This window comes from Mytilus trossulus, chromosome 1 (assembly GCF_036588685.1).
Source record: "Mytilus trossulus isolate FHL-02 chromosome 1, PNRI_Mtr1.1.1.hap1, whole genome shotgun sequence".
Taxonomy (NCBI): Eukaryota; Metazoa; Mollusca; class Bivalvia; order Mytilida; family Mytilidae; genus Mytilus; species Mytilus trossulus.
In genome coordinates this window covers 56,057,525-56,075,298 of record NC_086373.1, presented here as the reverse complement: position 1 = coordinate 56,075,298, position 17,774 = coordinate 56,057,525, and the positions used below count along the sequence as shown (strand labels likewise).

General features: G+C 30.8%; 1 protein-coding gene across 1 annotated transcript; it reads right to left on the bottom strand.

The window, feature by feature from the left end:
- Positions 1 to 520: 520 nt before the first annotated feature.
- LOC134727868 (quinone oxidoreductase-like protein 2) lies at positions 521 to 16,116 on the bottom strand. The gene is made up of 9 exons (XM_063592265.1): positions 16,034 to 16,116; positions 14,528 to 14,636; positions 13,416 to 13,512; positions 12,777 to 12,901; positions 12,308 to 12,417; positions 10,131 to 10,212; positions 9,238 to 9,422; positions 7,348 to 7,576; positions 521 to 1,218 (listed from the first exon to the last, which is right to left on the bottom strand). The coding sequence occupies exons 1-9, from the start codon at positions 16,066 to 16,068 to the stop codon at positions 1,132 to 1,134; spliced, it is 1,059 nt and encodes a 352-aa protein (XP_063448335.1). The 5' UTR covers positions 16,069 to 16,116; the 3' UTR covers positions 521 to 1,131.
- Between the last annotated feature and the right edge of the window lie 1,658 nt (positions 16,117 to 17,774).

Below are 17,774 nucleotides of genomic sequence, written 5' to 3'. Positions count from 1 at the left end.
CTGAAAATCGAAAAAATTATGTATTTATCTCTTTTATCATCTGAAATATTACCGATTGAATTTTTACAAAAAGGGTGAACATTTGTATAGAAAGCACATAAAATCGGTGAAAACCCTTCTAAAATTTGTCTTAAAATCGCCAAATCTCTAATTCTGCTCCATAGATTTTTCTTAAAAAACTATATGTTGTTGATACATAAATTTGCGTTATAATGATGCAAAATAAAGATGGGGTCACCGACTTCGTTTTTACGGTATTCATCATTCAAAGTTGAGTTCTTTGTGAAAAAATCCAACAAAACGTCGATCACGTTGCAGGCCGTAAAACATTGATTTTTGACGTTTTTCACTACCAACAAGGTATCAAATTGATTATTAGACAAAAAACGAAGTCGGTGACCCTATGATTATTTTATATCATTAAAACAGAAATTTATGTGTCAACAATATATATTTTATTAAGCTGCAATTTTTCAGATAATAAAAGAGATAAATGTATTATTTTTTTGATTTTCAGTTGTAGTTCAACGAGCCAAAGTTGTATGCAAATTTTTAGCAAAATCTGCGACATAGCCCATTTACTGTTCCTTGACCTTAACAGAGAGTCTTAATTTGAACAGAACGTTGACTTTAAAGTGAACCCCTCCAAACCCCCCTGGCTACGGGTATGCCCCTTGATAATAAGTTGATTTGATTATTTTACATGCTGTGATGAAGATGGTACAATTTTTTACTCAAACTTTTTAACAAAAGTAATTTGTAATATTTTGTTACCCATAAAAAAAACTTCTGATTAATGATAATCCTAGTATTACTTGTTTAAAGAAAATTTCATGCTATTTCGTTATATAAAAAAGCTGAAAATTCATAAGACAAGACGAAGTAAAAAGTCTGAAGGTGATTTCAATAAATGGTATGATTGGACGTTATCTTTAATTATTCATTTGTAAGGATATGCATGATTTAGCGTAGATTCTGTTTACTGTGTTATACTTTGATTACTTGATTGATTTTTGGTTGCTAAAGGTCCAGTGGCAAATATCACATGCATATTCATGACAAAATTATACTTTAAAGATTTGCCACCAAGGACATAACAGGTCAAACTTTCCTCACTACTAATAATGTGTGTTATAAATTAGATTCTTGTCTGTCCATACTAATGACAACTTTTCCTGTTGATCCTCGTCCCATTACATACTGGAAGGCTTCATTAATCTGTAAATATAATTATAGAAAATATTCTGTTGAAAAAAAATGAATTTTACAATACCGTAATGACAATTCCATGAATTTCCTTGTTGCCTGCATGAATGTAAAGAGAATATTATGTATGGCTTTTTCATTGTAACAGTTAAACACCCTTATCAGTCTGACCAAGGCGGTATTACCCTGCTCAGCTTTGTGAGGGTCAAATACGTGACCTGGCCTTAGGAACCTGTTGTTCAGTGGTTGTCATTTGTTGATGTGGTTCATTATAAGTGTTTCTCAATTTTTTTATGTATAAATAGACTTTTGATTTTCCTGTTTGAACTTTTTTACACTTGTCATTTTGTGGCCCTTTATATCTTGCTGTTTGGTGTAAGCAAAGGGTCCATGTTGAAAGCTGTACCTTGACCTATAATGGTTTATATTTTACACATTGTGACTTGGATGGAGAGTTGTCTCATTGACACTCATACCGCAATATTTCTATTTCAATGATTTTTTTTTATTACCGACATCATAATGTTTGAACCTATGTTGGTCCGAGTACACAGTTATCGTCCTTTGATTTTCGTTGTCCACGAATATAGTCCTTAGTGTGGACAGTGTGTTACTTGCCAATGTTTGTTATACCCCTTCCAAATTTATTTCTCCATGTTTTATGCCTCATATTGCAAGTTGGGGGGTGAAATGACACTGTAAAAAAATTTGGGTCATAAATTTTAATGTAAAGTAGTGATTAGGTTCAGCTGAAAAAGGTAAAAAATTAGCACTTCGGAAGCTGTCAAAAGATTTCAAGACCCCCTCAACATACAATTGTCCATATTTTGAGTTAGAGCTGATGAAGTTTTCTAAAATTTTGATATAGTTTGTCCCAAAAGTAGTACAACACACTGTAAAAATATTATTGAGAAAGCGCAGGTGGGATTTTTTTAATTTTCATTTATTGTCTAAAAGAAATGCACTACGAAATAACTGTGTACTCGGACCTGTTGGTAAATTTGACCTGAACTTATCAAGTACTCTTTTTGTTTGGTGATAAAACAAAGGGGTGTTATTGTTTCTATTAAGAAAAACATAACCTATATATATTAGTAAAATGATAACTGTAACTTCAGAAATAATGGCATGCATTTATTTTTGTGATTAAGTCATTTTAGACTAAAATGCAATTTTAATTTTTGCGATTGTGTCATTTTAGAGTATGTTCGATAAGGTCCTAAAATGGCCCCCTTTTTTAGCGTAAATTTCAAATTCAGATTTATTGATCAATATCACGATAAATTATAGCTAATACATTGACTAGATAGGATATAAGCCATTTTGTTAAAAATTTTACGTTTCTGCGTTTCATAGTGACGTCACAAGTTGTACTCATATTGATTTTTCAAAATCAATGAAAATGCGTAAATTTCCAAAGATTATTTGACAGGAAACATAGAGCGCATACGTCGACAACAAAGATCTTTTAAAGTAATGTTTGTAAAGACATTTAACATGTCTTATTTGAATATTAAGCTTGTCGACGCCTGCACTCTATGTTTCCTGGTCCTTTATTTGGTTGAAATTCAGCTGATTTTGTCAAATTTCACCAAAATTCCTTATCTTGACCTTTATGGTATGTAAAAATCAACTTGTTAGAATTAAACTTTTACAAAAAACAGCTCTGTTTAACTTTCTCACATGTCTTTAAGGCAACTTAAAACAATTATTGTCTTGTAACCATGAACTTTATAATTGGGGCCAAATATGACACTTACCGAACTTACTCCTTTGTTTACTGAAAAGTGTCTACAACAAGTTCAATTTTTGTACTCAAAGTCACTGAAGCATGATGAAGGGTAGAGTGCAAGTCAACTTTAGCCTAAATGAAGGGATGTGAATGCAAAAGTAAACCTTTCAGGTGTAACACAACTAATTCCGGCCCTGCCAGAAAGCACATACCAGAAAGCAGTACATATTTAACATAAAGTAGTTCCTACGCATGAGTGTAACTTTCAAAATATGTAGAATATTTAGGTATTTTTGGTATCAAAGAAAGCTGAAGGACTGGTGATCATTGTAGACCACTATTGGACTTATAATTTTGAATATTAAACATACTGCACCAAATTTTAAAAAGAGGGTATATTTTGTCTGTTCATCAGATCTGAAGTACCTGATTTGTACATCCGAAATTCAGAGAACCATTTTTTTCTTATATGCAATTAAAAGTATGTTGATTTTTTCAGTACAATACACCATAAAGTGTTGCTTTGACAGGCAATAATTACCACTCTATTTGAACTTAACACAAAAGAGGTGTGCCTGCTTGAAATGGAGAAATTTACCATAGAAAGCAATGGGACCATAAATTAGTGGTGTACTTCCTTTAATAATCTTGTAAAAGTAGCTCTTGATATCACACTTAATCAGAAAATGTACACTTGTACAATTTATCAACATCAATCTAATTAAAATTAAATCCCCACACTTGCTTCGTGTTGTTTACATGTTGTGTGTGGCATATAAACTACAGGGAGCAAGTGCAGAGATTTATGAACATTCAAAATCAACCTGGCCAACAAAATAATATTTAACATAGGGTGCTATAAACAGTTTCGTATAAAAAACTAGGGGTTATTCCCCGACTAAAAATATACTTGGGGGGAAGTCCCTTTTTATCAACATAATTGGTAAAAAAGTATCATGTTTTTTATATTTGATTGTAAAAATAAGTTAAATAGCTTCAATTAAAACAGGTTGAATGATTAAAATAATTTTTAAAAATTAGATTAAATACACATGTTTTAAGGGGAGACAAACTGTAAACATCCTGTTTTTTTGGCAGTGAAAAGTGCAACACTTATTTGCACCCACTGTAGCTCTTTTCGGAGCAGGCGAACGTAGCCTGAAGCATGAATTTTTAGAAAGACCAGGTAAAAACCTATGAAATTCATACAGTTTTAAATATGAAAAATGTGCATGTATCATGTCTGCATGGGTGTGCACATGGCCTGATTTCATGTTTTTAATGCAAAGATTATGCAATGTTTTTCCCATTTTCTCTGGATAAAACTTTTTGGTACTATTAAAAGTACAATTTATTTTTATTTCATTATAAACTAGAGAAAATTCTGATTCTAATGATATCTAGTTTTATACAAGTATCTTCATTAACATTAACACCACTAAGGGTCAATTATAGATGGTCCCTCAAAATATGACGTCATAGAAAAAAACTGTTGATTGCACCCTTAAAGGGACAAACATATAATATAGTGAGGTTTTTGCATAGAAATGTGTTAGTGAATGGACTAAAACAATTCTGAAAAATATTGTATGGCATGTGTACATTAATTTTAAAGCATCAGTTTGGTATATTTAATGCAAATATTACAGATTTGTACATAGCAACCAGATATAAGAAAACCAGACTCTGTTCAAATTTTGAAGTTTTTCAGCTTATTGCGACGTCATGATACTTTTATTAATTCTCTACTATATATGGAACCAAAAGTTGCACATGCAAAGTGTTGATTTTTTCTTCTTTGGCCTGTACTACTGATTAGTGTAACATGGATTTTTTTTCATTAATTTATATTTTGTGTACTTTTTATAGTTAAAAGGCTCCAAGTATCATATATAAGAAATACACTGTTTCAATATTTTTCTCAACTCAGTTACAACTTAGTTCATATAATAATAGGGACAAAATATGTTTAAAGTCACTTTATTTATGCTTATTTTACAGTTTTTATTCTATTTATTCAAAAGAAACCCAATTTTATGTTTTTTCTTTTTAAATAAACTGATGACAATAGGATACAGGAAATGTTTGGAATATGCCAGTTAAACTATTTGCCACTGGCCAAAATACCACAACTATGCGACATATAAAATTAGCTGTAGTTTCACCATTCGGGGTCACAATCCTTAAAGTAAGACATCATTTTAATCGGTATTGTGTACAGATTCATAAAAGCTGAGAAGTTTTTATATATCGCATACAAGGTTTTGCTTAAGGGTGCTATAAACAGTTTCGTATAAAAAACTAGGGGTTATTCCCCGACTAAAAATAGACTTGGAGGGAAGTCCCTTTTTATCAACATAATTGGTAAAAAAGTATCATGTTTTTTATATTTGATTGTAAAAATAAGTTAAATAGCTTCAATTAAAACAGGTTGAATGATTAAAATAATTTTTAAAAATTAGATTAAATACACATGTTTTAAGGGGAGACAAACTGTAAACATCCTGTTTTTTTGGCAGTGAAAAGTGCAACACTTATTTGCACCCACTGTAGCTCTTTTCGGAGCAGGCGAACGTAGCCTGAAGCATGAATTTTTAGAAAGACCAGGTAAAAACCTATGAAATTCATACAGTTTTAAATATGAAAAATGTGCATGTATCATGTCTGCATGGGTGTGCACATGGCCTGATTTCATGTTTTTAATGCAAAGATTATGCAATGTTTTTCCCATTTTCTCTGGATAAAACTTTTTGGTACTATTAAAAGTACAATTTATTTTTATTTCATTATAAACTAGAGAAAATTCTGATTCTAATGATATCTAGTTTTATACAAGTATCTTCATTAACATTAACACCACTAAGGGTCAATTATAGATGGTCCCTCAAAATATGACGTCATAGAAAAAAACTGTTGATTGCACCCTTAAAGGGACAAACATATAATATAGTGAGGTTTTTGCATAGAAATGTGTTAGTGAATGGACTAAAACAATTCTGAAAAATATTGTATGGCATGTGTACATTAATTTTAAAGCATCAGTTTGGTATATTTAATGCAAATATTACAGATTTGTACATAGCAACCAGATATAAGAAAACCAGACTCTGTTCAAATTTTGAAGTTTTTCAGCTTATTGCGACGTCATGATACTTTTATTAATTCTCTACTATATATGGAACCAAAAGTTGCACATGCAAAGTGTTGATTTTTTCTTCTTTGGCCTGTACTACTGATTAGTGTAACATGGATTTTTTTTCATTAATTTATATTTTGTGTACTTTTTATAGTTAAAAGGCTCCAAGTATCATATATAAGAAATACACTGTTTCAATATTTTTCTCAACTCAGTTACAACTTAGTTCATATAATAATAGGGACAAAATATGTTTAAAGTCACTTTATTTATGCTTATTTTACAGTTTTTATTCTATTTATTCAAAAGAAACCCAATTTTATGTTTTTTCTTTTTAAATAAACTGATGACAATAGGATACAGGAAATGTTTGGAATATGCCAGTTAAACTATTTGCCACTGGCCAAAATACCACAACTATGCGACATATAAAATTAGCTGTAGTTTCACCATTCGGGGTCACAATCCTTAAAGTAAGACATCATTTTAATCGGTATTGTGTACAGATTCATAAAAGCTGAGAAGTTTTTATATATCGCATACAAGGTTTTGCTTAAGGGTGCTATAAACAGTTTCGTATAAAAAACTAGGGGTTATTCCCCGACTAAAAATAGACTTGGAGGGAAGTCCCTTTTTATCAACATAATTGGTAAAAAAGTATCATGTTTTTTATATTTGATTGTAAAAATAAGTTAAATAGCTTCAATTAAAACAGGTTGAATGATTAAAATAATTTTTAAAAATTAGATTAAATACACATGTTTTAAGGGGAGACAAACTGTAAACATCCTGTTTTTTTGGCAGTGAAAAGTGCAACACTTATTTGCACCCACTGTAGCTCTTTTCGGAGCAGGCGAACGTAGCCTGAAGCATGAATTTTTAGAAAGACCAGGTAAAAACCTATGAAATTCATACAGTTTTAAATATGAAAAATGTGCATGTATCATGTCTGCATGGGTGTGCACATGGCCTGATTTCATGTTTTTAATGCAAAGATTATGCAATGTTTTTCCCATTTTCTCTGGATAAAACTTTTTGGTACTATTAAAAGTACAATTTATTTTTATTTCATTATAAACTAGAGAAAATTCTGATTCTAATGATATCTAGTTTTATACAAGTATCTTCATTAACATTAACACCACTAAGGGTCAATTATAGATGGTCCCTCAAAATATGACGTCATAGAAAAAAACTGTTGATTGCACCCATATACAGATCTGTAGTCTTATACAATAATGGACTGATTTTATCTAGTTCAATGATGCATTACCTTATTAAGTGGAAATTCTTTTCCAATGTGTGGTGTTATATTTCCTTGTCTTGTCTGTTCTAAAACATCTTCTACTGATTTCAGGAAAACTGGTGTGTTCATAATTCTATATTCACCCCAGAATAAACCCATGGCTGATCCAGATTTCAACAGAAGCAGGTTGGCAGGAATACTGGGTATTTTTCCTGAGGCATATCCTATAGTAAGAATTCTCCCTTCTCTAGCCATACTGCAAATTAAAGAAGATAACATAAGGTACTATAAATTCAGAAATTATTGCGAAGTTTTTATTATTGCGAAAAATGTGACAGAGTTGTAAACGCAATAATTTAAACTCGCATTTTGAAATATTTTATATGAATTAAACAGGATATTTCTCAAAATCGTAAAAATTAAAATCACATTTAAGTCTAAAATGACAAAATTGCAATAATAAATGCACACAATAATTTCTGAATTTACAGTATACCAATTGTTAGAATGATTTCTTCTCTAGTCAGACTACAAATAAAATAAGATATTGCAAGGCATATCCAATACATATAATAAGAATTCTTCCTTCCATAACTACAAATGATATGAGATATGTTTCCTTTCTGTAACCTTACACTTAATAAGTTTAGCGCTTTCAGGTCTGTGTTTTTTTTAGTATATTATACTTTAATTATAGAGTTAAGTGATTTCTTGAGCTGTGTCATTTTGTTTACTCCTTTTTCTAGAGTCAAAGCCTGAAAGAGGAATGACTAACTGCTAAAAAATAACCCTTCCGCATATGCATGTATGTCCAAAATAAAGTAAGGAACCCTTATCAGTGGTTGTCTTTGGTAACACCTTAACAATATTTGTCCTGGCATCAATAAGGTATAGATTATGGATCTAGTCAATTCAAACTAAGATTTAACCTCAAACTAATTGCAACAGAAAATGTTTTAGTTCTAATCTATAGCATTATGCCCTTTATATACACAGAAAAAAGTCCCATAAAATCCAACTTGAGGAAAACTCAAAATCAGCATTTTTAATTTTCTATATAAATTATCAAGGGGAGATAACTCTTGCAAAAATGAATCTTTTTTGGTCATTTTTTTAGTTGTTTTTCTTGAAATTCATGTAAAGTATGATACTTTAATGGGGTTGTAAGTTTGTATTTGAATAAATTATATAATCTTCTGCTCATGAAATGTTCAAAACCGAAGAGTTATGGGTAGTTCAATTTTTACTTGCATTTTTCATTAAAGAAATTGCAAATTTGAAGCTTTGTAACCATTTTGAAAAAATAATGTGAAAATTTGGTATTGTTTATATCTGTATATTATATTTTTTCAGCAACTTACTTATCTAAAGAAACTTTAAACCACAAAAAGAAGAATACATGCTTAATTATTTTTATTAAATTTGAGATTCTTTACGTTAACATGTTGAAAAATTCAATAAATAGTCAACTAAAGAATTACGAAATCTAGATTATAGCTTGATAAAATATATGAAAACACCTTTAGAGTTGTTTGTTATACTCTAAAGACCGCTAAAAAATCAAGAATCAACACATTCTGATGAATAGAAGCAATTCGATTATAATTTTGTATATTTGATATTTCTGCCTTTTTTTGGAAGAGTTATCTCCCTTTTCAACATAAATCTCCATAGGAATTTTAAATGGTGATTTTTTATGTCTTCCTCAAGTTAGATTTTATGGGACTTTCTTCTGTGTATATTTGGGGTATTATGCTACAGATTAAAACTTAAAAATCTTCTGTTGCAATTACTTTTGGGTAAGGGTCAAATTTATGCTAGATTGACTGGACTAATCTTAAATAGTCTCTTATGCATTTTGTTTGTTTATTCCTATAGGTTGTAATAATTGTTTTACTTCTAGCATCTTTAATTTACCTTTTGACACAGTCTAGAAACATATCACCCCCTACAGGATCAAAAACAACATCAACACCATCTCCACCTGTGATATCTTTAATCCTGTTCCGTAACTTCTCCTGTTTATAGTCTATAACATCTGTAGCACCTTTAGACTTGGCAATATTTCCCTTCTCTGGGCCTCCACAGGCAGCTATAACATGCTACATGTAAAGAGGAATAACAATATGTATGAACTATAAATATCTATATATTCGACCCGTGTTAAGAGAGAGCCATATCTCTTGCACGTTAAAGACACCCGTGTAAATTTGAAAAAGAGTAGGCTAATGCCGCTACAAGGCAGCACTCGCACCCGCAAAGTGGAAAGGGATTAATATAAGTTGCAAAACTTGTTTCCCAATCCACTATAAATAAATATGTTTAAACTAAATATCTATATCATCATCTGTGAGTTACCAGAACATGACTGGTTATACTGGACAAATCTTTAAGTATCTTTTTTTAATAGTTTTCAAAGAGATAATGAGAATTTAATCATAGGTGGACACTGTTTGGCAATATAATTATTTCTAAAGCTTCAAAAATTGTCTTAAAGAGGCCAAAGTTTGTTAAATGGAGCCAAAATCCCCAATTACTTTACTTGTACATCTTACAGCTCTTTTCATTGATTACTTTAATTTATAAATTTGTATTTAATTAATTATAGTGCATAATTTGACTGAACAGTATTAAGAAGTAGTAATTATTATCTTTGAATCTACTTGATCTTGATTTTTTCTTCTATTTGTTTTTCATTAATGAAAATCCAATTGACTTTCTTGGATTTTTTTGGGCACATTCCCTTCCACTTTTTGAAATTCCATTAATTAAATTTAGGCTTTACTTAACTATGCAGTAACTGTGACTACCTTTGATTTGAAAACTTTACTGGCTATTTCTACTGCAGCTAAACCAGTTCCACCAGCTGCTGCTGTTACTAAAACTGATTCTCTGAAAAAATTAAAGGAAAATTGTGACTGACTGTGGCTGCCTACTAATGATACCTCAATTAAGGAAATCAGTAAACTGGAAGATAATGATGTAATGAATCTTGACACCATTACCAGTAAGCATTATCTCATATAAATGATAATAAATTTCAGGAAGCCACTCATTGTACTTCCCTATAGAAGGGGATGCAAATTTCATAAATGGCAATTGTGTTTAAGAATAACAGGTATTTGGTTAGCGCAAGTTTATAATCGATTAACCTGAAACTGCATTACATAGTATAGCCTTATCACATGAAGATCGATAAAAAAAAATTCAGGACACTCTTAATTGCAGCTCCCTAGAAAAATGTGACAAAAATTTCATGTATGGCATTGTGTGAAAATATATATAGTATAACGCTTTGAGTACACACCTGTGGTAAAATATGAATATATTTCATGGGCTGTTCCCATTGTACCCCCACGTCATATGTTTTTTTAATGAATGAGGAACACCACGTCATAGAACAATGACGTAAGAATATAAGCATTTTACGGGAAAATTCAAGCTTGTGACTCCGAAAATCATCACAACAAGGAAACGTAAACAAACAATGCTAAAATGTGTTATAAGCCATTTTTTTTTATACATGTTAGACATATAAGTAAATTATCATTGAAATTCATCCAAAACTATCTAAATACGCTATTTTAAATAGTTAAAAAATGTCACTAATTAAGGTTTGCTCCGTTCTTTTATGTCAATTTAATAGTGTGTTTATTTAAGAGAACGGCAAATATTTGCCTCCACTTAGAGCGCTTTGATCCAAAAGAATTTGTCCTATTAGAATCGAATTAATTCATGGGGGTTTGAATATATCTAGATTTTACCACGGGTTGTCCCTTTATGCCGCTAACGCTCAGGGTAAAATATTTGTCATAAAGGGCCAACCTGTGGTAAAATCACGATATATTCAAGCCCCATGAATTATTTCTTAAGTATAAAAAGATGACATGAAGATTGATAACAACTTTCAAGCAGCTGTGATTTGTAGTTTTTATAGCCAAGACACAAAAAATGTGTAAACTGAAATACTTATGTAGGTACCAAAAACTTCTAAAGAGTTGTATGATAATTTTGGGGCAAATGGAATATTGGTACATCTTGATGAAATATTGAACATTGGATGTGAATATTGCCATTTCAGATGTTTTTTGTCTTTTTTTAATTTTTTAAGCATATTACTGTAGAGGGTGGTAAAGGGTTATTTTCGTGCAACGTGATTGCAGTTTTTTATTTCAGGTTCAACATGTTTTTAATTTTTTATTTGACATTCGGTCGTGCAAGACAGGTGTCTCGTTTAACGTGTTTTGCTTATTCAATTTTACATGCATTGTGATTTTCAAATGCTTATTTTGTGTGCTCTGTATTTTTCAAATAAAATTCAAACACTTGGCAGTGATTGTTAAGAAATACTTTTTTAAAAGCCGTAAACCATTTATATCATAAATATGTATACTTCATCGGGAATATCAAGTAAAACAGAGAGTTTATATATACAAGAAGACTGTGATTCAGTCCCAAAAGGTTCACATCAAAGTCTTTATTTTTCGTGCAACGTTCATGACAGGAATTATTTCACGTTTTTTCCGTGCAAGCACCCCCCCCTTTACCCATCTCTACTGTAAATTCAGAAAATTTTAATGTTTATTTTTAAAATGCAAATAACGTGACTTGTTGAGTATTGCAATAACAACAACGTGCATGCTGATTTTTGAAGTATATATATATATATAAATGCACATTTTCCTTAAATCACATTCTGCAAAAAAAATCGCAATAATAAATGCATACGCTTATTTCTGAATTAACAGTATACAATTACTTGCCTTTTTCCTTTCTGATTTTATTTTTAGAAGTTGCTTGTTTGACAAAAACAAAAAACTCAAACTTTATACTCTTCAGTCCAAATTTGCTTGAAATCAATTAATCTAGTAGTTTCATATATAGAAAAATTCTATTCTAAAATGGACATAGGCATTCCCAGATGCCAAGTAATGGTAACAGCTCTCATGGCTCATAGGGCCATGGAACTGAGCTAAAAGTGGTTTACCCTTGTTGTAAATTTGCTTTCCTGGTAAGAGCTAAGTATGCTGTACCATAATTCACTACCAGGCCTGCCCCTGCCCTCAGATCTACTGAAGATGGTAGTTTCCATGTAAACTACAATTACAAAACAACATTTTGCCGTCTTTAATAATAAATTATTGGAAAAATTCTTTTAATTTTAATTTAGGCCTTTTGATCTAAACAACCAAGAGAAAGGAATCCAAATTACTTCATTTAAAAATTATGTTTCATGTTTTTGATTAAGAAAATATATGGATTTTCATTTATGAAGTATACTTGAAAAAAAACCTGCAATTTTATTTATCGTGAGGGATGTAAATACAGCTATAGAGATGATAAGAATTAACATGTTTAACGAGTTTCAAAAAATGATTTAAACAAAAAAAGGTAAATAACGGCAAATAAAAGTAGTTTAACAGTTATAATGTCTTTAAATTAACCATGATACTAACAATTTCTGGTGCAATGACATGTGTAGAAAATCCACCTGACATAATTAATGAAACCACTTTATCACCCTTCTTAAGTGTTTTTACATTTTTTCCAACCTCTTGAACAATACCAGTCACTTCAGTTCCTAAAATACAAATACATGTATAACAATATTTTCAACATTTTATAAATGCTCCATGATTAAGGAGAAAAATGTTTATATTTTTCTATGTTCAATGAAAAAAAAAGAGTTTTCATTTTCTTTTGCAGAGGATCTAGTTAAATCCCCTTGAATTTTTCACATACAAGAATACATCTTAACATTTTTCATTGTAATAGCATTATAGCTGTACAATAGAATTAAAAAGTAAAAATCTTTTTCAAGTCTTCTAAAAATAACATATGAAGTATTACAATTTTGAAATGAGAAATGAAACCAGTTCAATTATTTGATTATAAACCTGATTCAAAATTACCTTAAATGTATGAGTGATATCCATTTTCATTTGTGAAATCATGTAAAATATTAAGGTATTTTGAAAAACTAATATTCTCTCCTGAGCATAAGATAAATAATTTTAAATAATATTTTTTTTTTATCTATTTAAAACTCCTCAATCAATTATTAAGTAAGAGATAGATTTCACTATGCTATGCACCTGGAGTAAATGGTACTGGCATACTGGACTGATATTTTCCTTGACACACCAGAATATCAGCAAAATTAATACCACAGTATTTTACAGAAAGCAACACCTATAAAATATATATATCTATATTATACAAGAGTCAAAGTCAAACCAACAATATGTGTCTTTTCATTTAATAACTGTGTTTTGTGACTTTATCATACTTATATCTGTGATCTTTTCTCAGATCTGTGTCCCATGAGTCCATGACGTCATAGAACCAATCTGTTATTATTCTAATATGACTCCTTTTTATCATGTAAATTTTCAGTCATGAGGTGGGCATACAGAATGAGGTGGGTTTTTGAGAACATACAACCCCCCCTGCTTACCTGGGAATGAGGTGTAAAATCACAATTTAAGAACAAACTGTGAAAACTGTTAGGAAGGGTTTGTCTCATAAAAAAGACACAGAGCAGAAAAATTAACATACAAAACAAAAAGACAAATGAAAGAAAGTACAGATCTTAGACAGGGCATGACTCGTTAAAAAGGACACAAATTTGAGAATAAGAAGGGACATAGATTGTCAAGGTCTATGACACAATAATTATATAGGATATGACACAGATCTGAGGAATTTTAGGAAACAATTAAAAAATATAGACTTGATTCTTAAATATATATATTATGTTATGATGGTATGATACTAAACCCCTAACAGGAAGGATTGTGCCTGATATTCATATGATGAAGATCTAGACATAATCTTTCAATCAGTTTAATTGAAGTCTAGAGCTACCATGTCAGTTAACTGTTAGTAGTCTGTTGTTAATTATGTATTATTGTCAATTTGTTTATTTTCTTAGGTTACATCTTCTGACATCAGAATCCGGGTGCAGGAATTTCTCACTGCATTGAAGACCTGTTGATGACCTTCTGCTGTTGTCTGTTCTATGGTTCGGTTGTTGTCTCTTTAACACATTCCCCATTTCCATTTTCAATTTTATAGACACTGATATATATGTCATGTACAAGATTTTTTATGATAATGATCAACATACAATCTTAAAAGGTACAAGATGTAATCAATCCAATTGAGCTTTTCTTTTCTATTAGGCCTTAACATTAAGCTTTATTACCTCATCATCAAAAGGAGATAACCCATGGTCTTTCTTCTGATTGATTTCTAAAGGTTTGCAGATCTCTGTACAAACTGCTGCTGTGAACATTGTTCTTCTGGCCTCAGATCTAAATAAATATACATTAATATAAAAAATGCTCATCATGACATTTTCAAAGATAACATACACAATATCTTGATTTAATCTTTTTACTTTATCTTATACAAATACCATATGTACTTATTTGCTTTCAAAACATTTGGAAACAGTTTTGAATTTTAACCAATATATCACAATGGAATTTTTCAACTGTCATGTCACTGTAAATGAGTAATTCAATATAACTTAAATAAATGCAATGTCTCAATACCATAGGTAAATTTCATTACACACAAGTTGACAACAAGCAATCACATTAAGTTATCTCTATATATATTTTAGAAGTTGCAAAATTATCAAGGACATTAATTACTATTACCTGGGAATCCTATTTTGGATTTTTTTTTTTATAATTAAATATTTTTTTCTTTTGAGATACACATGAACATGTGGTATGGATCAAGGAATAATAGTTGTCTTCAAGGAAAAAGTCGGCAAACTTGTTAAACATCCTTAAAAAAATATACATTTGAAAAAAATTGTATTGATTACAATTTTCCTAGAATTGAGACTTCAATCATGATTATGAGCTAAAAAATGAAATTATTTATGAAACTGTTTTACTGTCATTGACTGTGATTTAGTTCAAATATAAAATAGAAGATGTGGTATGATTGCCAATGAGACAACTCTTTACATGAGACCAAATGACACCCAAATAAACAACTTCAGGTCACCCTACAGCCTTCAGCAAAGAGCAAAGTCCATACCTCATAGTCAGCTATAGTATAAGGCCTCGAAATGACAAATTTAAAACAATTCAAACATGAAAACCAACAACCTAATTTGTGTACAAAAAAAAATGAATAAAAAAAAAAAAAATGTAACACAGCAACAAACTACAACCACTGTGTAACAGCCTAGGCTCTTAACTTTTTTGAGCACTTGTCCCGTGGCAAGTAAAACTGTACTTATCAAAAAAAAAATACTTGCCCTGAAAGTCCTAATCAACCATACTTGTAACAATGATATATTGTATACCACTGTGATCATGCATGTATGATACACAACTGTAAACATGTATGTTTAGTACTCAAAATCACTTTTGTAAATGAGGAAATAAGAAGCGCAACACAAATTAGTTGACACCAAGTGTAAACTGTAAAACTGCTTTGCATTTCAACACAGGTATACTGAAATATCATCATTTTGCTAAAAGGAAAAATAGAAAAAAAAGGAGACCTGCAAATGTTATCAGTTGTGTAGTTGGTCAAAGGTAATCAGGTTGTTAAAGTGAAAGTAGGTCACAATTCTTTCTGATATTAAAATATCGAGTATTATGATATACTATGTAAACCAACTGATTAAAATCAGGTGTGGTATTACCTCTATAATAAGTTAAACTAAAACAAACAGTATTCTTACACAATAACTTGGGTAAGACGAGTTAATCTATGCATATCAAAATGTGTGACATTAACAACAAGAGCATGGAACAGTCCAGAGGTGGTCCGTCAACCGGAAATTCAAAAGTGAAAGTAGAAAACGCGGGAATATAGAAAGAAGACCTGACAGCTGAACTCTTACATGTATGTAAGTTGGTCGATATGTTGATTGCTACAGTGATGACAGTCCAGTGCATAAATATAATTTTTGAAAAGTGGCATAAGTATACGATTTCTTGTCTCTATTTAGCTATAAGAAGATGTGTCTTGTGGTATGAGTGCCAAATTTTTGAGACAACTCTCCATCCAAGTCACAATATATATATAAAATTAAAAGTAAACAATTATAGGTCAGAGGACGGTCTTCAACACTCAGCATTGGCTCACACAGAAAAGCAGGCTATAAAATTGCCTGTGTCTGACCTTAAACGGGAAAACCAAAGGTCTAATCTACATAAAAAACAAGCAACACAATATGAACCATGCGCATCAACAAAGTAAACACAAACTACTGAACACCAAGATTCTTGACTTGGGACAGGTGCAAACAATTGCAGTGGGTTTAAATGTTTTAATTGTACCAAACCTTCACCCTTATCCAAAACAATAGTGCAACATCACATAGAAAGACCCACTGTAAAATACGTTCATATATTATGGAGTTATTCAGTTTAGAATAAGAGGTCTTATAAAAACTGTAGTTACTAAATCATAGTAAATGTACCTTTATACCTATATACCCATATCTTCCTGTCCTTAAATAAGCCATTGCCTCTACTGACCCCTCATCTTGGAATGTTGCATATCTGGCTACCAACTTTTCATAATGCCCATAGGGGTTTGGCAGCAAAATGGCTCTTATAGTCCTAAGAAACCTTCAGAGGGCTTTAGATATATTTTTATGTTATTTTTGGGCCTCTATATTTACTCTATAGAGCATATATGTAAGTGATAAATTTGTCCTGGTATAATATAATACTTCTTCTCCTGCTATTGTCATATAGTGACCATATACCTGAGCAGGGTTTCTGCTGGCGATTAAAATTCGTCATTGGCGAAAGAATTTGGCGAAAGAAATATACATAACGATTTATTTTCGGCCATCTTGTTTATTTACTTTTTTCATGTTTCTCTGACTTTACCGATCAGACAATACTTGGAATTCACCTTGAACTCGTTAAGATTTTGACAGAAAATCAATATAAATCAGCTGATTGCATTTATAGCTATGGTCAGCTATTGACATCAAAGGACTAACTAATAAAGGTGTTGATTGTATGATGTGGTTAAATGGCTTCTGTCACATGTCACAAAAAGGATTTTTTAACCATGTTGCGATGCACTTATTAGAAGCAAATTTTTTACGCTTCCTCTCCTTCTTTTAATGAAAGTCCAGAAAAAAAAACTGTTGTTATGACGAAAAAATGTTCTAAAGCAAGGAAGGTCTCTGATTTAAAACTTTATCATTTAACTTTCATAGATCATTGATTTGAGTGGGTACTTTAAAGTCATTGACACACGTGTTTCAAGCATATAGTTTTACTTATTCACGATGGTCTAGAAGTAGAAAAGAAAACTGTCATTATGAAGAAATCTTAGGGGCTTGAAAAAAAGTAAAAAAGTAAAATTTTAAAAGAAAAATATATTTGTGTTACTTGGCGAACAAAATAATAAAGTGGCAAAAAATATATTGTTCTGGAAAAAGAGGTGGCGAAAAAAAT